At 49.4% G+C, this 17,131-nt stretch overlaps 1 protein-coding gene across 1 annotated transcript in view; it reads left to right on the top strand.

Moving 5' to 3' along the window:
* Positions 1-665: 665 nt before the first annotated feature.
* Positions 666-17,131, top strand: part of BMP6 (bone morphogenetic protein 6) — a 96,216-nt gene continuing 79,750 nt past the window's right edge. The window contains exon 1 of the mRNA XM_075416964.1: positions 666-1,080. Coding sequence (XP_075273079.1) covers positions 666-1,080 — 415 coding nt within the window. The remainder of the gene's footprint in view (positions 1,081-17,131) is intronic.

The following is a 17,131-nucleotide window of genomic DNA, read 5'->3' as shown; positions in this document are numbered from 1 at the left end:
GCCGAGGCGGCCGGCGCCGCTCCAGCGCACCAAACCGCTGCCAGCCGACGGGGCCGGCGCTTCCCAACCTGCCTCACTGCCCCCCCGCCCCCCGAACGCGGGGCCGCGCTACCTGCGCCCTGGCCCGCTCCCCGCCCCGGAGGAGCGGCCGCCCGCCCCGCCGAGAGGCGGGCGCGCTGGTGATTTGCCTTCGCCGCCGGCAGCCCCGCTCCGGCCAGCCCGCGGGGACCGGGGCTGCAGCCGCAGGAGCCGCTCCCTCGCTCCCCGGCAGGGGGGAAAAGTTTGCTGCCCTTCCTCCTCCTCCTCCTCCTCCTCCTTCTCCTCCTCCTCCTCTTTCTCCCCTTTCCCCGCGCAAGACCCCGGGCAGCGGCATGGCGAACTGATCGGCCGGGCCGGCCCCGCCGCACCTGAGCGGCGGCGGAACGGAGGGGAAGGGGGGCGGAGGGGGGCTCGCACCGCGGTGCCCCGCGGGCAGCCATGCGCGGCGGCGGGGGCGAGCGCAGATGAGCCCCGCTGTCCTGGCTGCCCCCCCGCCGGCCCCGGGCGATAGCCGCCGCCGCCGCCGCCGCCGCTGCGGGGGGGGGGGAGGGCCGGAGGGCGGTGGGGAGCCCCCGGGGAGAGACGGGGAAGCGGGGACGTCGCCCGCCTCCGCCCGGCCGAGCGCCATGCCGCGGCGGCTGGCCTGGCTGTGCTGCTGCTGGGCGCTGCTGACCGGCGCCTGCCGCCCCGCCGAGCCCGCGCTGCCTGCGGAGGGCGGGGAGCCGCCGCCCGCCGCCTCCTCGGGCTTCCTCTACCGGCGGCTGAAGTCGCACGAGAAGCGGGAGATGCAGCGGGAGATCCTCTCGGTGCTGGGGCTGCCCCATCGGCCCCGGCCGCCGCCGCCGGACCCCCCGGCCCCTCCGCCGGGGCGGCTGACGGCGGCGCCGCGCTTCATGCTGGAACTCTACCGCGCCTTGGCCGAGGAGGGCGCGGAGGGCGCGGGGGGCGACGGCCACCCGCCGCCCCCCGCCCCGCCGGCCGGCCCGCAGGACAGCGCCTTCCTCAGCGACGCTGACATGGTCATGAGCTTCGTGAACCTGGGTGAGTGTGAGCGGCGGGGCGGCGCGGAGACATTCCCCTCCCCCCCCGCCGCCGGCCGCGGACACCCGGCTCCCGCGGGGTTCCTTCTCCCGGGGAGCGGCGGCGAGACCGGGGGTCCCCCGGGCGGGACCCACCGCGGGCTGCGCGGGTGATGGCCGGGAGGACAGCGCACGTCGCCCGAGGGCGAAACCTCCCGTCCCGCTGAGCCCCGTAACGCGAAACGCGGGGGCGGCAGGAAAGAAAAGGGTGTACTACCATTATTATTATTATTATTATTATTAGTGGTTCTTTTAATAGTCTTTTTGCCCTCGTCGGGGGTTCTACCCGCCCCGCTCCGGTCCCGGTGTAGCGGGGTCGGGCCCGTCCCGCGGCACCGGTTGGGTTCGTTGGCTCTGTGCGAGGTCCAAGCAGCATGCAAGATGCCTTCAGCGCCCTAGCAAGGCGCACACTGGGGCCGCTGTCCCTGTCCCCTCTGTTTTTTGAGGGGACCTAAGCCGGCGTGGCGATGGGTGCGTGGCTCTGTCTAGGATGTTCTGGGGGTCGAGCCCCGGAACGTGAGAAAAATCTGCATCGTGTGGAAATCTTGAAGTGAGTTCCGTTAGATGTCAACCTGCTCCTCAAACAAATCGTGCTGTCAGCGTGTTGCTGGCGTGGAGGGCTCAGGGGTGGGAATTTCGGTGGGAAAGCCGTTAAGCTTTTTACTTGAACGAGCCCCGCATACTGGACTGCAATTATAAGGAAATAGCATAATTAGATTCAGCCTAATGTGGAGAATGAAAATATTTTGGTTGGCAAATTGCAGTTCCTTTTTTTTTTTTTTAGGGAATTCCTGTGAAGCTAGAGTGTCTCAGCCGGCTGGCTGAAAACTGCGTCTTTTCACTAGTGCTGCCAGCGCCGTGCACCAGAGCGACGACACCTGTGGACAGCTTGTCTAGTTGTTTTTTTTTTTTTTTAAAAAAAAAGAAAAGTACAAATAGTTGTACGTTTCCTCGTCTATAGCAGCGATGTGCCACCACAGCAGCAAACTGCTGGTGGTGGTGGATGTGCTCGGTGTCTGCGTTCAGAAGCGGTTTAGCTCAGGTCCCCGGGGCTGGGAGATGTTTGTACCTGACGGAAGACCCGCAGTGGGTCAGACGTGCCCCCCCTTGTGCTGTGGATGTTGGTCAAAGGATTTTGCTGTGTTCAGAGCGGGGTGACCACAGCTCCTCAGAGCAGCGCAGAGACCCGTGGGCTCCACGTCCTGCGGGTTGTGGCTGTCAGGGTCTCAGCCTTCTCCCTTAAAACTACCTTGGGGTGTTTAGGTGGTGCCGCTGTCCCAGAGCTGTGATGCTTTTGACTGAGGCGCCCCGAAACCGTCCGTCAATGAGGGCAGCGTGGTCTGTGTCTAGCTCGGACCCTGAGAGATGGGAATACCATACGGGTTTCGAATTTCTGCTTCTGTGCTTCTCTCCTCGCAGCCTCCCCAAACCTCCCCGTCCTTGGAGCACACGGGGCTGCTGCCTTGGGGGCTTTCGGGACCTGTTCCTGGAGCTGTGAGTTTAAGAAGTGTGGTGTTGGCTGTCAGTGATCCCCACAGCACATTTCGTTTGAAGGATGCGGAGCAAGGTGCTTGCAAAGGGCTGGGCTGTTCCCAAAGGAGCTGATTTCGGGGAGAAATGTGAGCATGTGGTGTTTTAGAAGGTGTTTAGCACCCTGCTTTGTCAAGCACCAGGAGAACAGTGTTAGACAGTAGACCTGAAAGTGTTTGTTTCTTTTGAAAATAAAACAAACATTCATATGATTCAAATCAGTTCTGATAATTTGGATCGAGACACTTATGTAACAACAAGAAAAATTATTCATGCAATGTAGTAAAATAGCGCGACTGAAATGCTAGTTATGAGTCTCAGGAAGTATGAATCAACTGCAGAAATTTCTCATCGACTTCCAAGTTCCAAGTCATAAACCATAATGTCATTTAACGTGATTGTTTGTTACCAGAGGGTTGGCAAATCGATGGGCTGAGACCGAACAGCTGTTTGGCTGTTTTCTGTAGCTTCCCTGACAGGGCAGGGATTTTTGGGGGTCTTTTACATGTGTATTGACATTTACTTTTCCACTAACAATAATTTGTGCCAGAAAACTAGAGGAAGCCTAAGGTTATATTGCAATATAGAAACCGAAGGTGTGATGGGAGAAAGCCAGCCTGTGGGCTTTCAAAGTGGCTTATCAAATGTAGTCTAGAAAATGCAGCAAAAGGTGGTGGTGTCGCAGCAGAAAGAAAAGACTTCGTGACCTCGAGGACACTGATGATTCCAATGAAGCGTATGCCAAGCAACCCTGAAAACCCACAGCTGCAGTCTCCTTACAAGCAGACACTGCCAGAATTATTTTATTTGGATTTTTCTTCCTGTGATCCGACCCCGTAATAACTTCTGCTTGGTTAAAATCAGCTTCTGAAGAGCTTTGCCTATGTTTGACCTTAAAGACTTATCTTCCCGTTACTGAAGGGGCAGCTACCAAAGAGATGCAAGGGGCCCTTGCCATGCCCTCAGGATGGGGAGGATATGGCATTACATGGGTATACCTGGTGCACGTTGCCTTGACACATGTGGCTGTGTGGGAGTCAGTGCGGGTGGCTGGGGTGACCTGCCCTCAGGTGCTGGTTTTGCTTCTGCTGCAGCCCAGAACCAGGCAGACATTTGATGATGCATCTCCTTGTGCTGGAAAGCCATCATCCAGGTCAGCTGTGTGGAGAAGTCCAGTCTTCTTGTGAAAATTTGCAGGTGTTGATGGTCTTTTAAAAGCACATTTAATTATTCCAGCCCTGTAGCCCGAAGAGAGTCAGTAGCTTGTAGTCACTGCTGAGTTTAAGCTTGCAGTGCGCTCCAGCCCTTCCTGACAGCCCTTCCTGACCAACGTACATACTCCTCCAGTCTGGGGATACAGCAGATACGTTTTCTGTCTGGGGAAGGCTGCGTTTCCATATGGACTCAGGGTACAAGTTCTTGTCGAAGTCTTGAAAAGCTGAGGGACTTTGATGAGACCTTGGATTATTCAGGCAGCACAGGCTTGTGTCAGGCTCAAAGGTGTTGTCCTGGGAGACAGTGAAAAAAGGGGGGCACAGAGGCGTGAAGGTTCTCCAGACGCAGGGAGTTGTTGTCTTACAGGGAGGACAAAAACCATCAGTCTTCGAAGTGTAGAGTCTGGGATTTATCTTGCCTACCTGGTGATGTCTGCACTGCAGTATGAGCCTGCCAGTTGTGGACGATGATTCCCTGAGGGCCAGAGGGGGGAACCTCAGGTGTCCAGGGTTTCTAGGAGATGCTAAGCACTTAGTTTTATAAAGCATCTGGAGAGCAGTATCAGGGGGTAGAAATAAGTGTTGGTTCCCATTACAAGTAAAAACACATATAAGATATAAACCAGTTCAGATAATTTAGATAATAAGTTTCATTCATCAGGTTAGATACCAAAAATATTTAATTTGACAGAAAATACCGTCTACCCTGGGTAAACCTGCTGCCTGTTTTGGGCAGATGATCGTAAAAGTGTCTGTTTCAGGCATTTTCACTAGGATGAGGCACCTGAAAATGCCTGTTTCTTCCATTTCCCACATAGGAAGTGTGGATATCTAGCGCAGATGGAAACATCTGCATTTTAGATCTCTCCGTCTGGGATTTACCAGACCAAGCAGGGTGCTGACCTTCTGTGCCAGGGGAATGACTACAGCAGGGTTGTGGTGCCGGGGGTGTTGTGGGCCAACAGGTGTCCTCGTGAAACGGTTCAGCTCCGCTTTGAGAACATCCTTGGTGTAAATATAGCACTGGCATGGCTTGACACAGTGCTATTGGGAAAGTAACATCTATTAACGTTTCCTGTTTGACTAATGTACCTTTCTTGTGAGAGCAGATAGGGTTATCTCCTCGCAAAATAACCTGAGGTTGATATGGAGATCCCTCTTTGAGGCAGTGATGCTGGATTGGCAGCTGGATGCAGGTAAGCATCCCCATATTTTGCTGCCCAGACTGTTTTAGCAAGTGACATATCGAGCTCCTCACAACAAACCGCTTCTCCCTCAATCCAGGGAGATGAGGAGAGAGGAGTCACCACTCAAACCAGACTGCAGGCTGGGGCCAGGGGCTGGGGCAGATCTGAAGTCTCTATGGTCTCCTCTGGCTCCTCAGCGCTGAAGTGAAGAGGAGCTGCTCTCCAGCCCCTGTTTCACTGGGTGATGTCTTCAGTGAGTAGCATGTGCCTATGCAGCAGCAGAAAGAAGACTCTTGAAGACTTTGCTGCTCTAATCGTGGCCAGAATTTTTGCCTGTATGATGAAAGGTGCTGTGGAGCAATCCTGTGTCAAAATGGGGAAGAAGCTTTTGTAGTCCTCACCCAAGCCTCCCTATCCTGGCGTCTGCGCTGAGGGGAAAAAGGTGACATGCTTCCCCAAGAAAAAACAAGGAATCATATGACAATCTTTGCAGGTTTCTGCTGTGACCCGAATCTGGGGCTGTTGGCAGCTGGATAGCTGTGCGGAAGAGGTTTGAACCCATCAAATCTTCCAGGGGCAAGGACCGTAAAAAGCATGCTTTTGGGGTGTGATGCCTGGTTATCCACAGCATCATGCCTTTTTGTAGCAGACTAACAGCGTGGATTCAGTCTGTCGCTTTTGGAGAGAGGGTTTTCCGCTTTGTCACAAGAGCCACAGGTCCCTCGGGAGGGCTGCAGGCATAAGGATGACCGAAACCCCGCTGTTTGTCAGGCAGTTCTGCAGTCAGCCCTGAGGCTCTTCCACGTGATTCGAGCTGGGACCGTGGTGAAAAGCCTCTTTTGTCTTTGAATCCCCAAAACGCAGGCAATCCCCATCTTCCCTGCAAGACTTCAAGTGTCTGCTGGGGCAGGAGTGCTGCCTTTCAGTGCGAGGGAGCTGCTCGGAGGTCGGCGCAGGGCTTGCTGTACAAATGCACTCTCTCCCCTTTCCTGTAAAGCAGCGACTTATGGATGTGATGTCTTCCAAACAGGCTTTTCATCTTTTTGGCAGCCGTCACCTACCAGATTTCCTTCTAGGAATGAGCTTGCACAAATCCATGGCAAGCGCTAAGGCGCAAGCAATATGCCTTCGCTCCGCATGGCTTTTCATGGGAAGGCAGCGGTGCTCCAGCATCCCCACATGCAGTTCTATAGCAGGTGAATTTTTTCATCTGAAGCATTTGATCAGCCCACCTGTCTTTTTCCTGGTATCATGCTTGGTGTCAGGGGATGTCAAATTAGGCAACCAAGATGTATCAGGGACATTGTGTGATTGTATTGACGGGACCGTACGGTTCATACTGTCATCCCATCTGTTTATACTCTTGGCCACATGTTGTAAAGGTCAAGACATCTACTCACAGGGAATAACTGGAGTGTGTGATGCTAAGGATCTGGCTGTGCTGCCAGCTGGCTTTGCGTAGCCTCGCGTTCTCGGCGTGTGAGCAGCGTCCTCCACGTGTGTCCAGAGCAGGCCAGTATTAGAAATCATGGAGCTGATGAAGGGAATCAGTTTACTGACTTCTGCCAAAACTTGTACACCGGGCTTCGATGCCAAGATGGGTCCCAAGTGTTGGAGAGCAGCCTTGCATTTGCTGTTCAACTGATGCAGCTCAAGGTCCTCGTTTATGTCATTTCCTTGCAGTGGTTGTTGCTTGTGAGCTGCCTGCTAGTGTGCAGCTCACTGACGACATAGTTAAACAAAAGGGAAATGGTCCGTCACGGTCCTTCGATTGCTCTCTATCTGGTATGGCTTTTAGAAGCCCTCGGCTCCTCTGGACTCAGAGTTTGAGGCACTACAGCCTTACTTGTGCCATTGGCCAGGAGCCCTGGAAGATGTGTGGCTCCCGGAGAAGCTGCTGTTCAAAATCTGCATGGTTGAAATGAGTGGAGGGTCACGTTTGTGTAAGCAGTTTATCCTGCAGGTCTCAGTGTCATCTGGACTAAGTTGCTGGGATTGGACCGTGTGGCGTTAGCAGGACTGTTCTCTGTCTTGCGAAAGCTTTTCAGAGCTTGTAAATTTACACTGTCTTAAATTTGGGTAAAATGGGGAAGTCTTACTTACAACAACAAAAAGTGATTGTAATTGGAAAAAAGTTAGTATTGTCAAAGCGGTCTTGATTGAAGCAAGTTAGATTTTGTATGTAGAAATAACTAACAAGTTGCACTTTGGAATGCAAACCCAGGTGTGAGTTTTGTTTGGTTTTTTTGTTTTTTTTTTTTTGTAGGTATAAAGACAACACTTCCTAGTTGTCCTCAAACAAAGTTGAAACCAAACTGCTTCTTGTAAATAGGTTTTCTTCCAGCTGAACGTGGCTTCAACAGAAAATCCCTTGGGCAGCTCTGTCATGTATGTCTTCTGCTAAGCTCCATCAGGGACTTCTTGCCGCAGCCTTTCGCCTCTGTCGAGGAGCTGTGGGTCCTTGCCAGGTCTAGCCCAGTGCATCACAGCGGTGATGATCTCTCTCATAGTTTTAAATACAAACTTTTGAGTGGTGTTTGTGATTTAGGAGGAAGGAAGGTGGTGTTTAGACTTTCCATGCCATGGAGGCATGATGCTTTTTAAGTCATCTTGCATCATTGCTAGTTTGGGGGGGGGGGGGGTGGGAGGGGGGAGGGGTTAGAGGAAGGTACGAGTCACTTGGGACATAAACAGTCCCACCGTGTGTTTCTGCTGTATGGCAGCAGACGCCTGGTAATGCTTTTAAGTACAGTCTGCCTACTAATCATTTAGCAGTTCCATTCGACCATTTCTATAGCAATGTAAAACAGAGAGTAAACAGTGTCACCTGAATGGAAAAAGGGCTCATGTTTGGGAGGTTTCTTTTTGCTTTAGAAGACATCAGACTCCAGAGCCTGGGAGACTGAGGGTAAGAACCAGAAAGTCTTCCTCTGGGCACCTGACTCTTGGAGGGTGGTGTTGGATCACACCTAGGTTCTGTATTTGATGGGACAATGGTTTTAAACTGAAAGGGCAGGTTTAGATTGGATATAAGGAAGACATTTTTTACACTGAGGGTGGTAAGACACTGGAACAGGTTGGCCAGAGAAGCTGTGGATGCCCCATCGTTGGAAGTGCTCAAAGTCATGTTGGATGGTGCCTTGAGCAACCTGCCTTGTCTAGTGGAAGATGTCCTGGCAGGGCAGGGGCGTTGGACTAGGTGATCTTTGAAGGTCTCTTCCAGCCCAAACCATCTATGATTCTAAGCATGGAGAGGACGTTTGGGACTGGGATGCTCCAGCTGTGATATGCCGAGGGTGAGGGGACGTGCATAAGAGCCGGACAGCGGGTGGTTTCTTCCCACCTTTTTCCAGTCGTGGCTGGCGGAGGAGGAGGAGGAGTAGTGCCTCCCTCTGCCTCCTGTGTGGCTGCAGCACTTGCAGTGGGGTGGCCGATGCTGGCACCTTGAAGAGGTGCCCACTCCCCACGGAGCCCTGCGGCCCCGGGCTTTGCACCCAGGACAGATTCCCAAGGTGGTGTCTTTGGGGAGGGCACGGGGCTGTAGCTGCCGCAGGGATGTTGCAGGAGGAAACAGCTTAATTGAAGGAACTGAGCCCCTGTGGGATTGCAGGGGTGTGTAATACATCGTCCTGGACTTGGATTGCTAAAACCTGCTATGGATCAGGGCTGGTGTTTCCTGAACTTTCGGTTACTTAGGCTTCCAGGCTAAGAAGCAGCCTGTAGAGTTGGGTGGATGTTTGGGGTGGGTTGTTTTTTGTTTGTTTGTTTAGGTTTTGGGGCTTTTTTTGGTGACAGCAGGAGATATTTTTTGTTTTGTTGTTAAGGTCATAAAGATTTTGACAGCACTGCCTGCAGCCCTTTTTATTTTATGTTGCAGTGTTCATCGTAGCACAATGACAGAATTGAATCAGTGGTAGCAACAGTGGGAATTTTTGGCAAAAAAAGTATAATGTAGACAGAGCTGAAGTGTTCTGCTAACTGAAACAGTAGCTGTATTTTCAGAGAGCTAGACATGACTGTTTTGATCCAATGTGGTGTTAATCACAAGAATACATAACTGCTTTCCTATGAACTTTCCCCTTAAAAATATCCAATGATATCACCTGATGTTTTGCATGAATGCTCAGTGTAACCAGAATTTAGAACAGCTGGCTCCATATAAACTTGGAATATTCATAGGTCAAATATTAGTGTATAAATAAAAACATTTTCAAAATTAAAACAGAAGCACAGTATTTGAAATATATTCAGCTTGAATAGCTTTACAAATTAATCAAGACAGTGTTAACACTTGTTCCAAAGAAGTCAAATTTCCCGATAATAAATGAGAAAGTGTTTTTCAAACGCTATTCCAAAGATGTGTTATGTATTTTAATGGTTGTTTGCAGTATGAAAGGCGTATGAATCAGCTGTTTGAAGCCCCCTTGTAAATAAGACGTATTTGATCAGCCCAAAATTTTACTGGTGGCAGATGGAGAACCCTAATTTCTTTTATCAAGCGCAGGCTGTAAAATGTGCTGTGTTCAAAAGCTGCACAGAAGTGTTTGCGGCAAGGTGTGCCACTGTATGCAGGCGCAGATGCACTGTTCTTATCTTGTCACTCACTGCATTGCTCAGGAAGTGTGGGCTGGATGAGTGGTCAGTGAGGTGAATTGAGAACTGGCTGAATGGCAGAACTCAGAGGGTTGTCATCAGCGGCGCCGAGTCTACTTGGGAGGCCGGTAACCAGTGGTGTCCCCCAGGGGTCAGTACTGGGCCCAGTCTTGTTCATCTTCTTCATCAATGACCTGGATGAAGAGTTAGAGTGCACCCTCAGCAAGTTTGCTGATGATACAAAACTTGGGGAGTGGTAGATACACCAGCAGGCTGTGCTGCCATTCAGCGTGACCTGGACAGGCTGGAAGGTTGGGCAGAGAGGAACCTGATGAGGTTCAACAAGGGCAAATGCAGGGTCCTGCACCTGGGGAGGAACAACCCCATGCACCAGTACAGGCTTGGGGTGGACCTGCTGGAGTGCAGCTCTGTGGAGAGGGACCTGGGAGTGCTGGTGGACGACAAGTTGACCATGAGCCAGCAGTGTGCCCTGGCTGCCAAGAAGGCCAATGGGATCCTGGGATGCATTAGGAGGTGTGTGGCCAACAGGTCGAGAGAGGTTCTCCTTCCCCTCTACACTGCCCTGGTGAGGCCCCATCTGGAGTACTGTGTCCAGTTCTGAGCTCCCCACTTCAAGAAAGATGAGGAGCTACTGGAGAGAGTCCAGCAGAGGGCTACAAGGATGATGAGGGGACTGGAGTATCTGTCCTACGAGGAGAGGCTGAGGGAGCTGGATTTGTTCAGCCTGAAGAAGAGAAGGCTGCGAGGGGACCTAATGTATACTTACAAATATCTGAAGGGTGGGTGTCAGGAGGATGGGGCCAAGCTCTTTTCAGTGGTGCCCAGTGACAGGACAAGGGGCAATGGGCACAAACTGAAGCACAGGAAATTCCGTCTGAACATGAGGAAGAACTTCTTCCCTCTGAGGGTGACGGAGCACTGGAAGAGGCTGCCCAGGGAGGTTGTGGAGTCTCCTTCTCTGGAGATATTCAAGACCCGCCTGGACAAGGTCCTGTGCAGCCTGCTGTAGGTGACCCTGCTTCAGCAGGAGGATTGGACTAGATGACCCTCAGAGGTCCCTTCCAACCCCCACCATTCTATGATTCTGTGATTGCGCTCATGTGGCAAGTACGGTCAGGGCATTAGACACTGTACAAGGGCTACGGGGTGACGTCATGTCTATTGAAACACAGGCGTTTAGCTCCACACCAGGCAACAAGGAGCACTTAAAAATATGAGAACAGATTAGAGCTTGTGGGCAGGTTGTGATAGTCGCATTCGTGAGCCAAGATGTGGTGGAGGCGGGCAAGGGTCTGCAGTTTTGATAGGAAGCAGAGGTGCCTGCTTGCATCTCCTGGGCTTGCTGGACCATTTGAGAGAGAAATCTGGGAGGGTAAAGCTGTGAGCAGTCAATCCCGGTCCTATTACAGGGAATAAAATTGTCTGAATGAGTTGGAAAAAATGTTGAACCGTAACAAGCATGCACAAGACACAAAAGGCTTGTCTGCCTCTGGCTTTGTAAACTCTGTAATAAAAGTTGTTTGGACATGAGCACTTACTGCAGCCGAACTTCCGTATTTCTCAGACCTTGTTAAAAGTATCTGGAATAGAGATCTATGTAGGGGAATTCTTAATTTCTCTTCAGCTCAGCCGAGTTGCATGTCGTGGAGGGCCAAGCTCCGTCTGGCTGAATCTGGATGAGTAGAGGTGGAAGTGCCAGTCTGTGATGGCCAGGTGCTCTGCAGGAAAAAAGGAGGAAGCGTTTCCTCTGTTGCTCACTGTGGGCTTCCCATTCATGTTTCTTCTCTTGTGCCCACACCGATGGCGTGGTCCAGCTCAGCCATGACAAACACACTCCTTTGTGCAGGAAGGGGCATTATAAGCTTTTAATATACCTGTGTTTTCATCACAATGCCAAGCCTGGTTCCTCAGCAAGTTTGCTTGCAAGCAGCGAGAAGCTTCTCTGTGAGCCTTGTCCCGACCTTTCTTGCCTTACCAGGCAAGACCCTTACCAGAGTCCCATTCTGCAGAGGGATCGCGTGTAGGCACCGTCGTGCACTCAGCCCTTGCTGGCCTATGGACCATTAGGGATCAAAACTGTGTCAGGCATCTCTCTAGTGGTCAGCAAGAGATGCTGAGAAGAGAGATACAAAGCTGGGCTTTTAAAATATCAAAAGTAGTGAAAATCCTAAATCCCAGTTACACACGTGAGTGAGAGAAAATGTGGTCTTACTTTCAAGTATGAGCTTTACGATGAAACGATGAGATCCATTTGGTAGTAGTTCTGGTTATTAAATCTGCTTTTCTCATTGCAGTGTGCATCTAGGCTGTGCACGGTTTTGGTGCAAAATAGTAGCAGCGTATTTCTAAAATTTAAGCCTAGTATATAATTAGTATTTGAATATCTACACAAAGATTTGATCTGTAAGTACAGAATGCAGGTGCTTGACGACGAAGCGTGGAGAAGAAACCCTTTGTTTTAGAAAAGCAGCAGTCTCTCTTGCCCACAAACCATCATCCTGAGACTGCATTTCAAGCATGCAGACCCTTTTGCTTAATTATTGTAACATCAAACATCTTGGACATGAAAGGGACCAAGCAGTGGCTATGCAAGATAATGACTTGTTTATAAAAATAATTTAAACAGCATATGAAAAGGATAAACATGCATGTCCTGCCAAAATTCACTGTATGTTCTGCAGGCTTTGGTGATTGTGAATCTCTTGGCTTGCCCTTTCAATTTCTTTTTTTTTTTTAACCCACAAAGAAAAAAGGCAGAGGGGGAAGGGAGTGAAGAAAAAAAGAGATGTAAAAAAAAAAAAGTTCTCATATTTAAGGAAGTTCCAACTTAATGTGCTGTGGAAGATAGCTGGAGAGAAAATACATTTGTTTAACACACTACAAGCGAGATTTTCACTTTGAGATGTCTGTGTCTTGTCTCTTGTGTGTGATAGTTTTTACACTTTAATGATTGTAGCAGCCATTCTGTCCAAAAATGTTCCATTCTGCAGGACATGTAATGATCGTTACTTGCTAGACAACGTAAGGATACTGCTCTGTCTCTCATCTGGGACTTCGAAACACTTCATAAGTGCTGAAGTCTCAACAGCGTGCTCTGATGAACGTGAATTGACGCTGTACTCATTTACTAAATGGCTAAGCTGAGGCTCGGAGGGCACAACTGGACAGGAGCTGCGATGCGATCCCTGAAATTCTTGCTTCCAGTCCTGTGATGTAACTGCAAAACCGCGTGCTGAGTTACGGTCCTGGCGGTGCCCAAGCGGCTCGTGGAGACGGTGGAACAGGAGGGTCTTCTTCAGTGAAACCCATCCTTCTTGAGGTTGCAGCGTCAGGCAACTGGAGACCACAATTCTCACTTTGCTTAGGCTTTAGTCCTTCCCAACTGTGGACCTTGCTCATCCATGTTGCACAGTCTGTGCCTATGCTCCGTTAGGGACACGGCTCCTTAGATGTGCTGGCAAACAGCTCGACATTGGTAACATCTCCAGTCTCTGTGGGTGCTACCTGAACGCGAATACTCACCAGACATCCATTTGTATATGATATCTACTGTTTGCCCTAAGTGATGGCTTTTGCAAGAAAGCAAAAACCCTTTTGGGTCTCTGACCGAATAGTGCAGGAGACATCTGGGTGCAGTGGGTGGTAGCATGAGCATGTGGGCAGGCTCTGGTTTTATGCTTTTGTACATGGGCATAGGCTGGTGTCCACGAGGAGCTGAATAGGAATGATGAAAGAGATCACAGGTGGGCACATTTTTCACTTGAAACTGTTGGAGAGCCTAGTAAAGGTTCAGTTGACTTTTGCTAATGTACGTGATAACAGTAATGTCCACACTGCAGAGTCATAATGTCTTTTGGTAATGTCCACACTGCAGGGAAGCTAATAGTAGATGTTCTTCTGAGTTAACTAATAGGTTGTTGAGAAGCTCTGAATAAAAATGCAGTGTAACGGCTGAAGTTGGTATAATGAGTCCTTTATGTTTAAGGAGCTATTGGGATTGGGTCCGCCTGATACTTTTGCTATCACTAGTCTCAGCAGAAAGAATTTTATGGGGTCCCAAAACAGTCTGTTGCTTCTGGCAGCCAAAGAGCTGGCAGCTCCGGCTCACTGAGGCTTGAAGAGATAGTTCATTAATTCATGGCACTTTCCAGAATAAACATGGCAAACCTCCTCTGAAATAACAGACGGTAAATCCTCCCTGTCACTCAAGACTGCACATTTGTCCTCAGAAAGGGGCCGTGAAAGAAGCTGTCCGTCTCCTAATGAATGAGAAAATAAATAGCAGAAGAATTGTGCATTGTGTCATACTTGACATGGCGAAGCTTCAGGGTGGAATAACAACAAACTTTTCCTCCCGTCTTATCCCTGTTAAGTGTGAACCTAAACCGAGCAATGCCCACCGGGCAGACTATCAGACGGCGTAAACTCCCATAGCTCTCCGGCAGGCATCCCTGGTGGGAACGACAGCCTTTTTGACTCCTGCTTTGACTCTTTTGGGGAAGGTGGATTTCAGCACCTCTCGGCTGCGGGTTCCTGGGGATGGGACCCGCTGGTTTCTCTGTGCTGCGAGGCTTGCTGGGAAGGTTGCTGCAAGCTGGGGTTGCTCAGAGCGCACAGATGTTTTGTGCAGCTTGTTATTTTCTATGTTGGAGGTTATGAGTCAGATTACTGTTACTAAAATGTTTATGTGAAATCATTTCTGAGTCATATATTTGCATCATATACAACCTGTCTGACAATCAAAACATTCAGCGCTCAGCTAATGATTATACTAAGTTTTCCAACACTCTGCTCCAATATAACATAATTACACGGCGAAGTGCCATACATTACTTTGACAGAGTTCTTCATGCGCCTTGCGATGTCAGAACATCATCATTGCTATTATTTGAAATTATCAGAGAAATGTGGACTATGTTGTATGAAACAAAATTAAAAATAGTGAGAAGCAGTCCCTCAGAAATGCAGTGCCCTGCAAATCTTGCTGGAAACAGGCATTTTCTGTCCTCGAGGGAACATAGATTTCAGGAAGTTGCATAGCGCTTTTAACCTTGTTCTCTCCAGAGAGGTGCCTGATTAGGGTTTGTTGGTGAATTAACGGACAGTGGTGGATATTTGCATGGAGAGATTGTTTGAATACCAGGATTCGGCAGCTGCCCGGGAGCCTTTTTGGTAGTGTCTGTAGAATACAGTTTACAAGATGGAACTGAAGTATTTTTAGCAGTGTGGAAGACATAAACAGTCTGTAAGCTACAACTTCATGAACACAGTGTTAATCTGTTGTGTGAGTTGTAACATAAATACAAGTCGCTTACAAAAATGTTCTGAATAATTAGGGCAAACATTTAAGATTATGTTTACCTTCAGGTGTGTGAGAACTAGGGCAGGAGTGTTTGCTGCCGCATCCTTGTGAAACCAGTAACTCCTCTTTAATTGTTTATTCTAAAATGGGGTGGGGAAAAACAAAGCATCCCCCAAATCTCTGCTAAGGGAACGGTTAAGGAGATGGAAAGCACGTAGGAGCATAGGGCTGCTCTTTTGTTTGTCTTTAAAGAACTGTCTGTGAAAAAGCATATGGGTATTGAAACGGAGAACAATTTTAGGGTTGACTTGTCTGGATTTGGTTTACAGTCTTTTGGAATTGACTTTGAAAGCTCGGTTGCAAGTGTGAGGGGCACTGGCAGGTCCCTTTAAGTATAAAATGTCATTGCATTTCATCGCTCTTGCTGAACTGGCAGAGTGCAAAGCGCGGGATGGATTATGACGGCATTCTTTACGTTCCTAGTGAAAAAAGTGTGGACAATACAGTAGTGGACTTTCCTGGCTGCAAGTGTCTGAACCGTGCTTAGTAACTAGGGAGCCCGCGTTTGGAGCGATGAAAAGCATCCCCATGCGGTACTGGCAAGCACCATCTTCGCTTATGCACTCTCCTTGGCCAGCGTCAGTGACAAATACATAATTGGACTATGAGGACCAATATATTGTGAAGTGTAGTGGAAAATGCCAAAAAAATTTTCAGTTGGATGAAGTCCATTTGTCCTGTGCTAATTTCTAGCCCTGTAAACAAACACAGCTGCTGAGCGTAGAATCAGTGCTCAGAGTGGTTAAAAACAGTGATGCATTGCTAGTGAGATCACGGCAGGAAAAATATGTAACATATGAGGCTGCAGTAAGGATCAAGACTATTCTCAGCTCTGATTAATTGTTTCTCTTCATACATTTTCATCTATTTATGATGCCGTAGGGTAACTAGAACATAAAGATAGCTTTGTATTTGCCAGACCATTCAACTGAGACAGTCAAAGTATTAAGTATTGATGAGCCAGTTGTCACAAATTTTTGCAAAAGGGTCTGAATTAGTGACCAAAGGCTTAATTTTTCATACCACTATGTCATTGGTTTGGTCATCCAGGCGTTGTTATTATTTATTGATGTATGTGAAGGATCCATGCAGGTAGGTTTGCCTGTCATATTATCTTTATTTAAATGTCTTTAGAAGTTCTGCAACACTGAACAAGGGACATGAGGCTTCAAACATTAGAAACCTCAGGGCCAAGCCTGCTAGGTCATTGGCAAAGCAGCAGCACTTACACTGTAATTTGTCTTGTGGCCCAGTTATGTATTTTGACATTCTTGTGCTGACTAATTGCTCTGGGGAAAAAAAGAAGTAAAGAATGGTCTTAGTTACTGCAGTAGAAAAGACAGCTACCAACCTTCTCTGTCCATCCCATCAATTACTCAGTGACTGCTGCATGGTTGTTCCCAGGTCTAGCAGAGTAGGGCTCCTATGGCTTGCCACAATGCAGTTAAGTAATGCACTTGATGTCATATTTTGCATCACCTATCCTAACTGGGCATTAATGAGATTTGTTTTTCCTCCTTGGCTTTGAGAAAAGAGAAGTCTAAAAGAGCTAGATAGTTCAGGTGGAAAGTGCTGGAGAGCGGATGAGGTGGAATATACATCACCAAGTATGACTCATTGTTGGAGTTGTTGTTGTTGGGGAATCCTCCAGTGCAACGCACTTGTACGTACATTATGTGTTGAGGACGGCTGAGTTAACAAGGTCTACGTGCTCCATGGGAGTGTTCGCTTTTGATGGAGCTGTGGTGGTACCTGTGAAGAAGGCCTTTTGCCAGGCAATTTGCCTGGTCCTTGGCCAGCTAGGTTGCGTGTGTGTTGCTGGGAGGCTGTGGATCTCAGATAGAAGTTCTGGCTCCTCCGTGGTTTGCTTTAGGCTCTGCGGTTTGCAAGGCAGGTCTCCTTCAGCTCCTGGCTCTCCACCACTCGCCCTGTCCCAGAGGCTTTGATGGGCAGCCTGGAAGCCCCAGGAGTGGCAGGTTATCTCCTTCTCCAAATCTGCCTGTGCTTTGTAATATTAAAGTCTTCTATGAGATAGACTTTTTCTTTTCTTTTTCTTTTGGACGTTTTGTAGCTGTCTGGGGCACTCCATGCTCTCCCGTGGCACGT

This window comes from Opisthocomus hoazin, chromosome 3 (assembly GCF_030867145.1).
Source record: "Opisthocomus hoazin isolate bOpiHoa1 chromosome 3, bOpiHoa1.hap1, whole genome shotgun sequence".
NCBI lineage: Eukaryota > Metazoa > Chordata > Aves > Opisthocomiformes > Opisthocomidae > Opisthocomus > Opisthocomus hoazin.
This window is presented reverse-complemented; position numbering and strand designations above follow the sequence as displayed.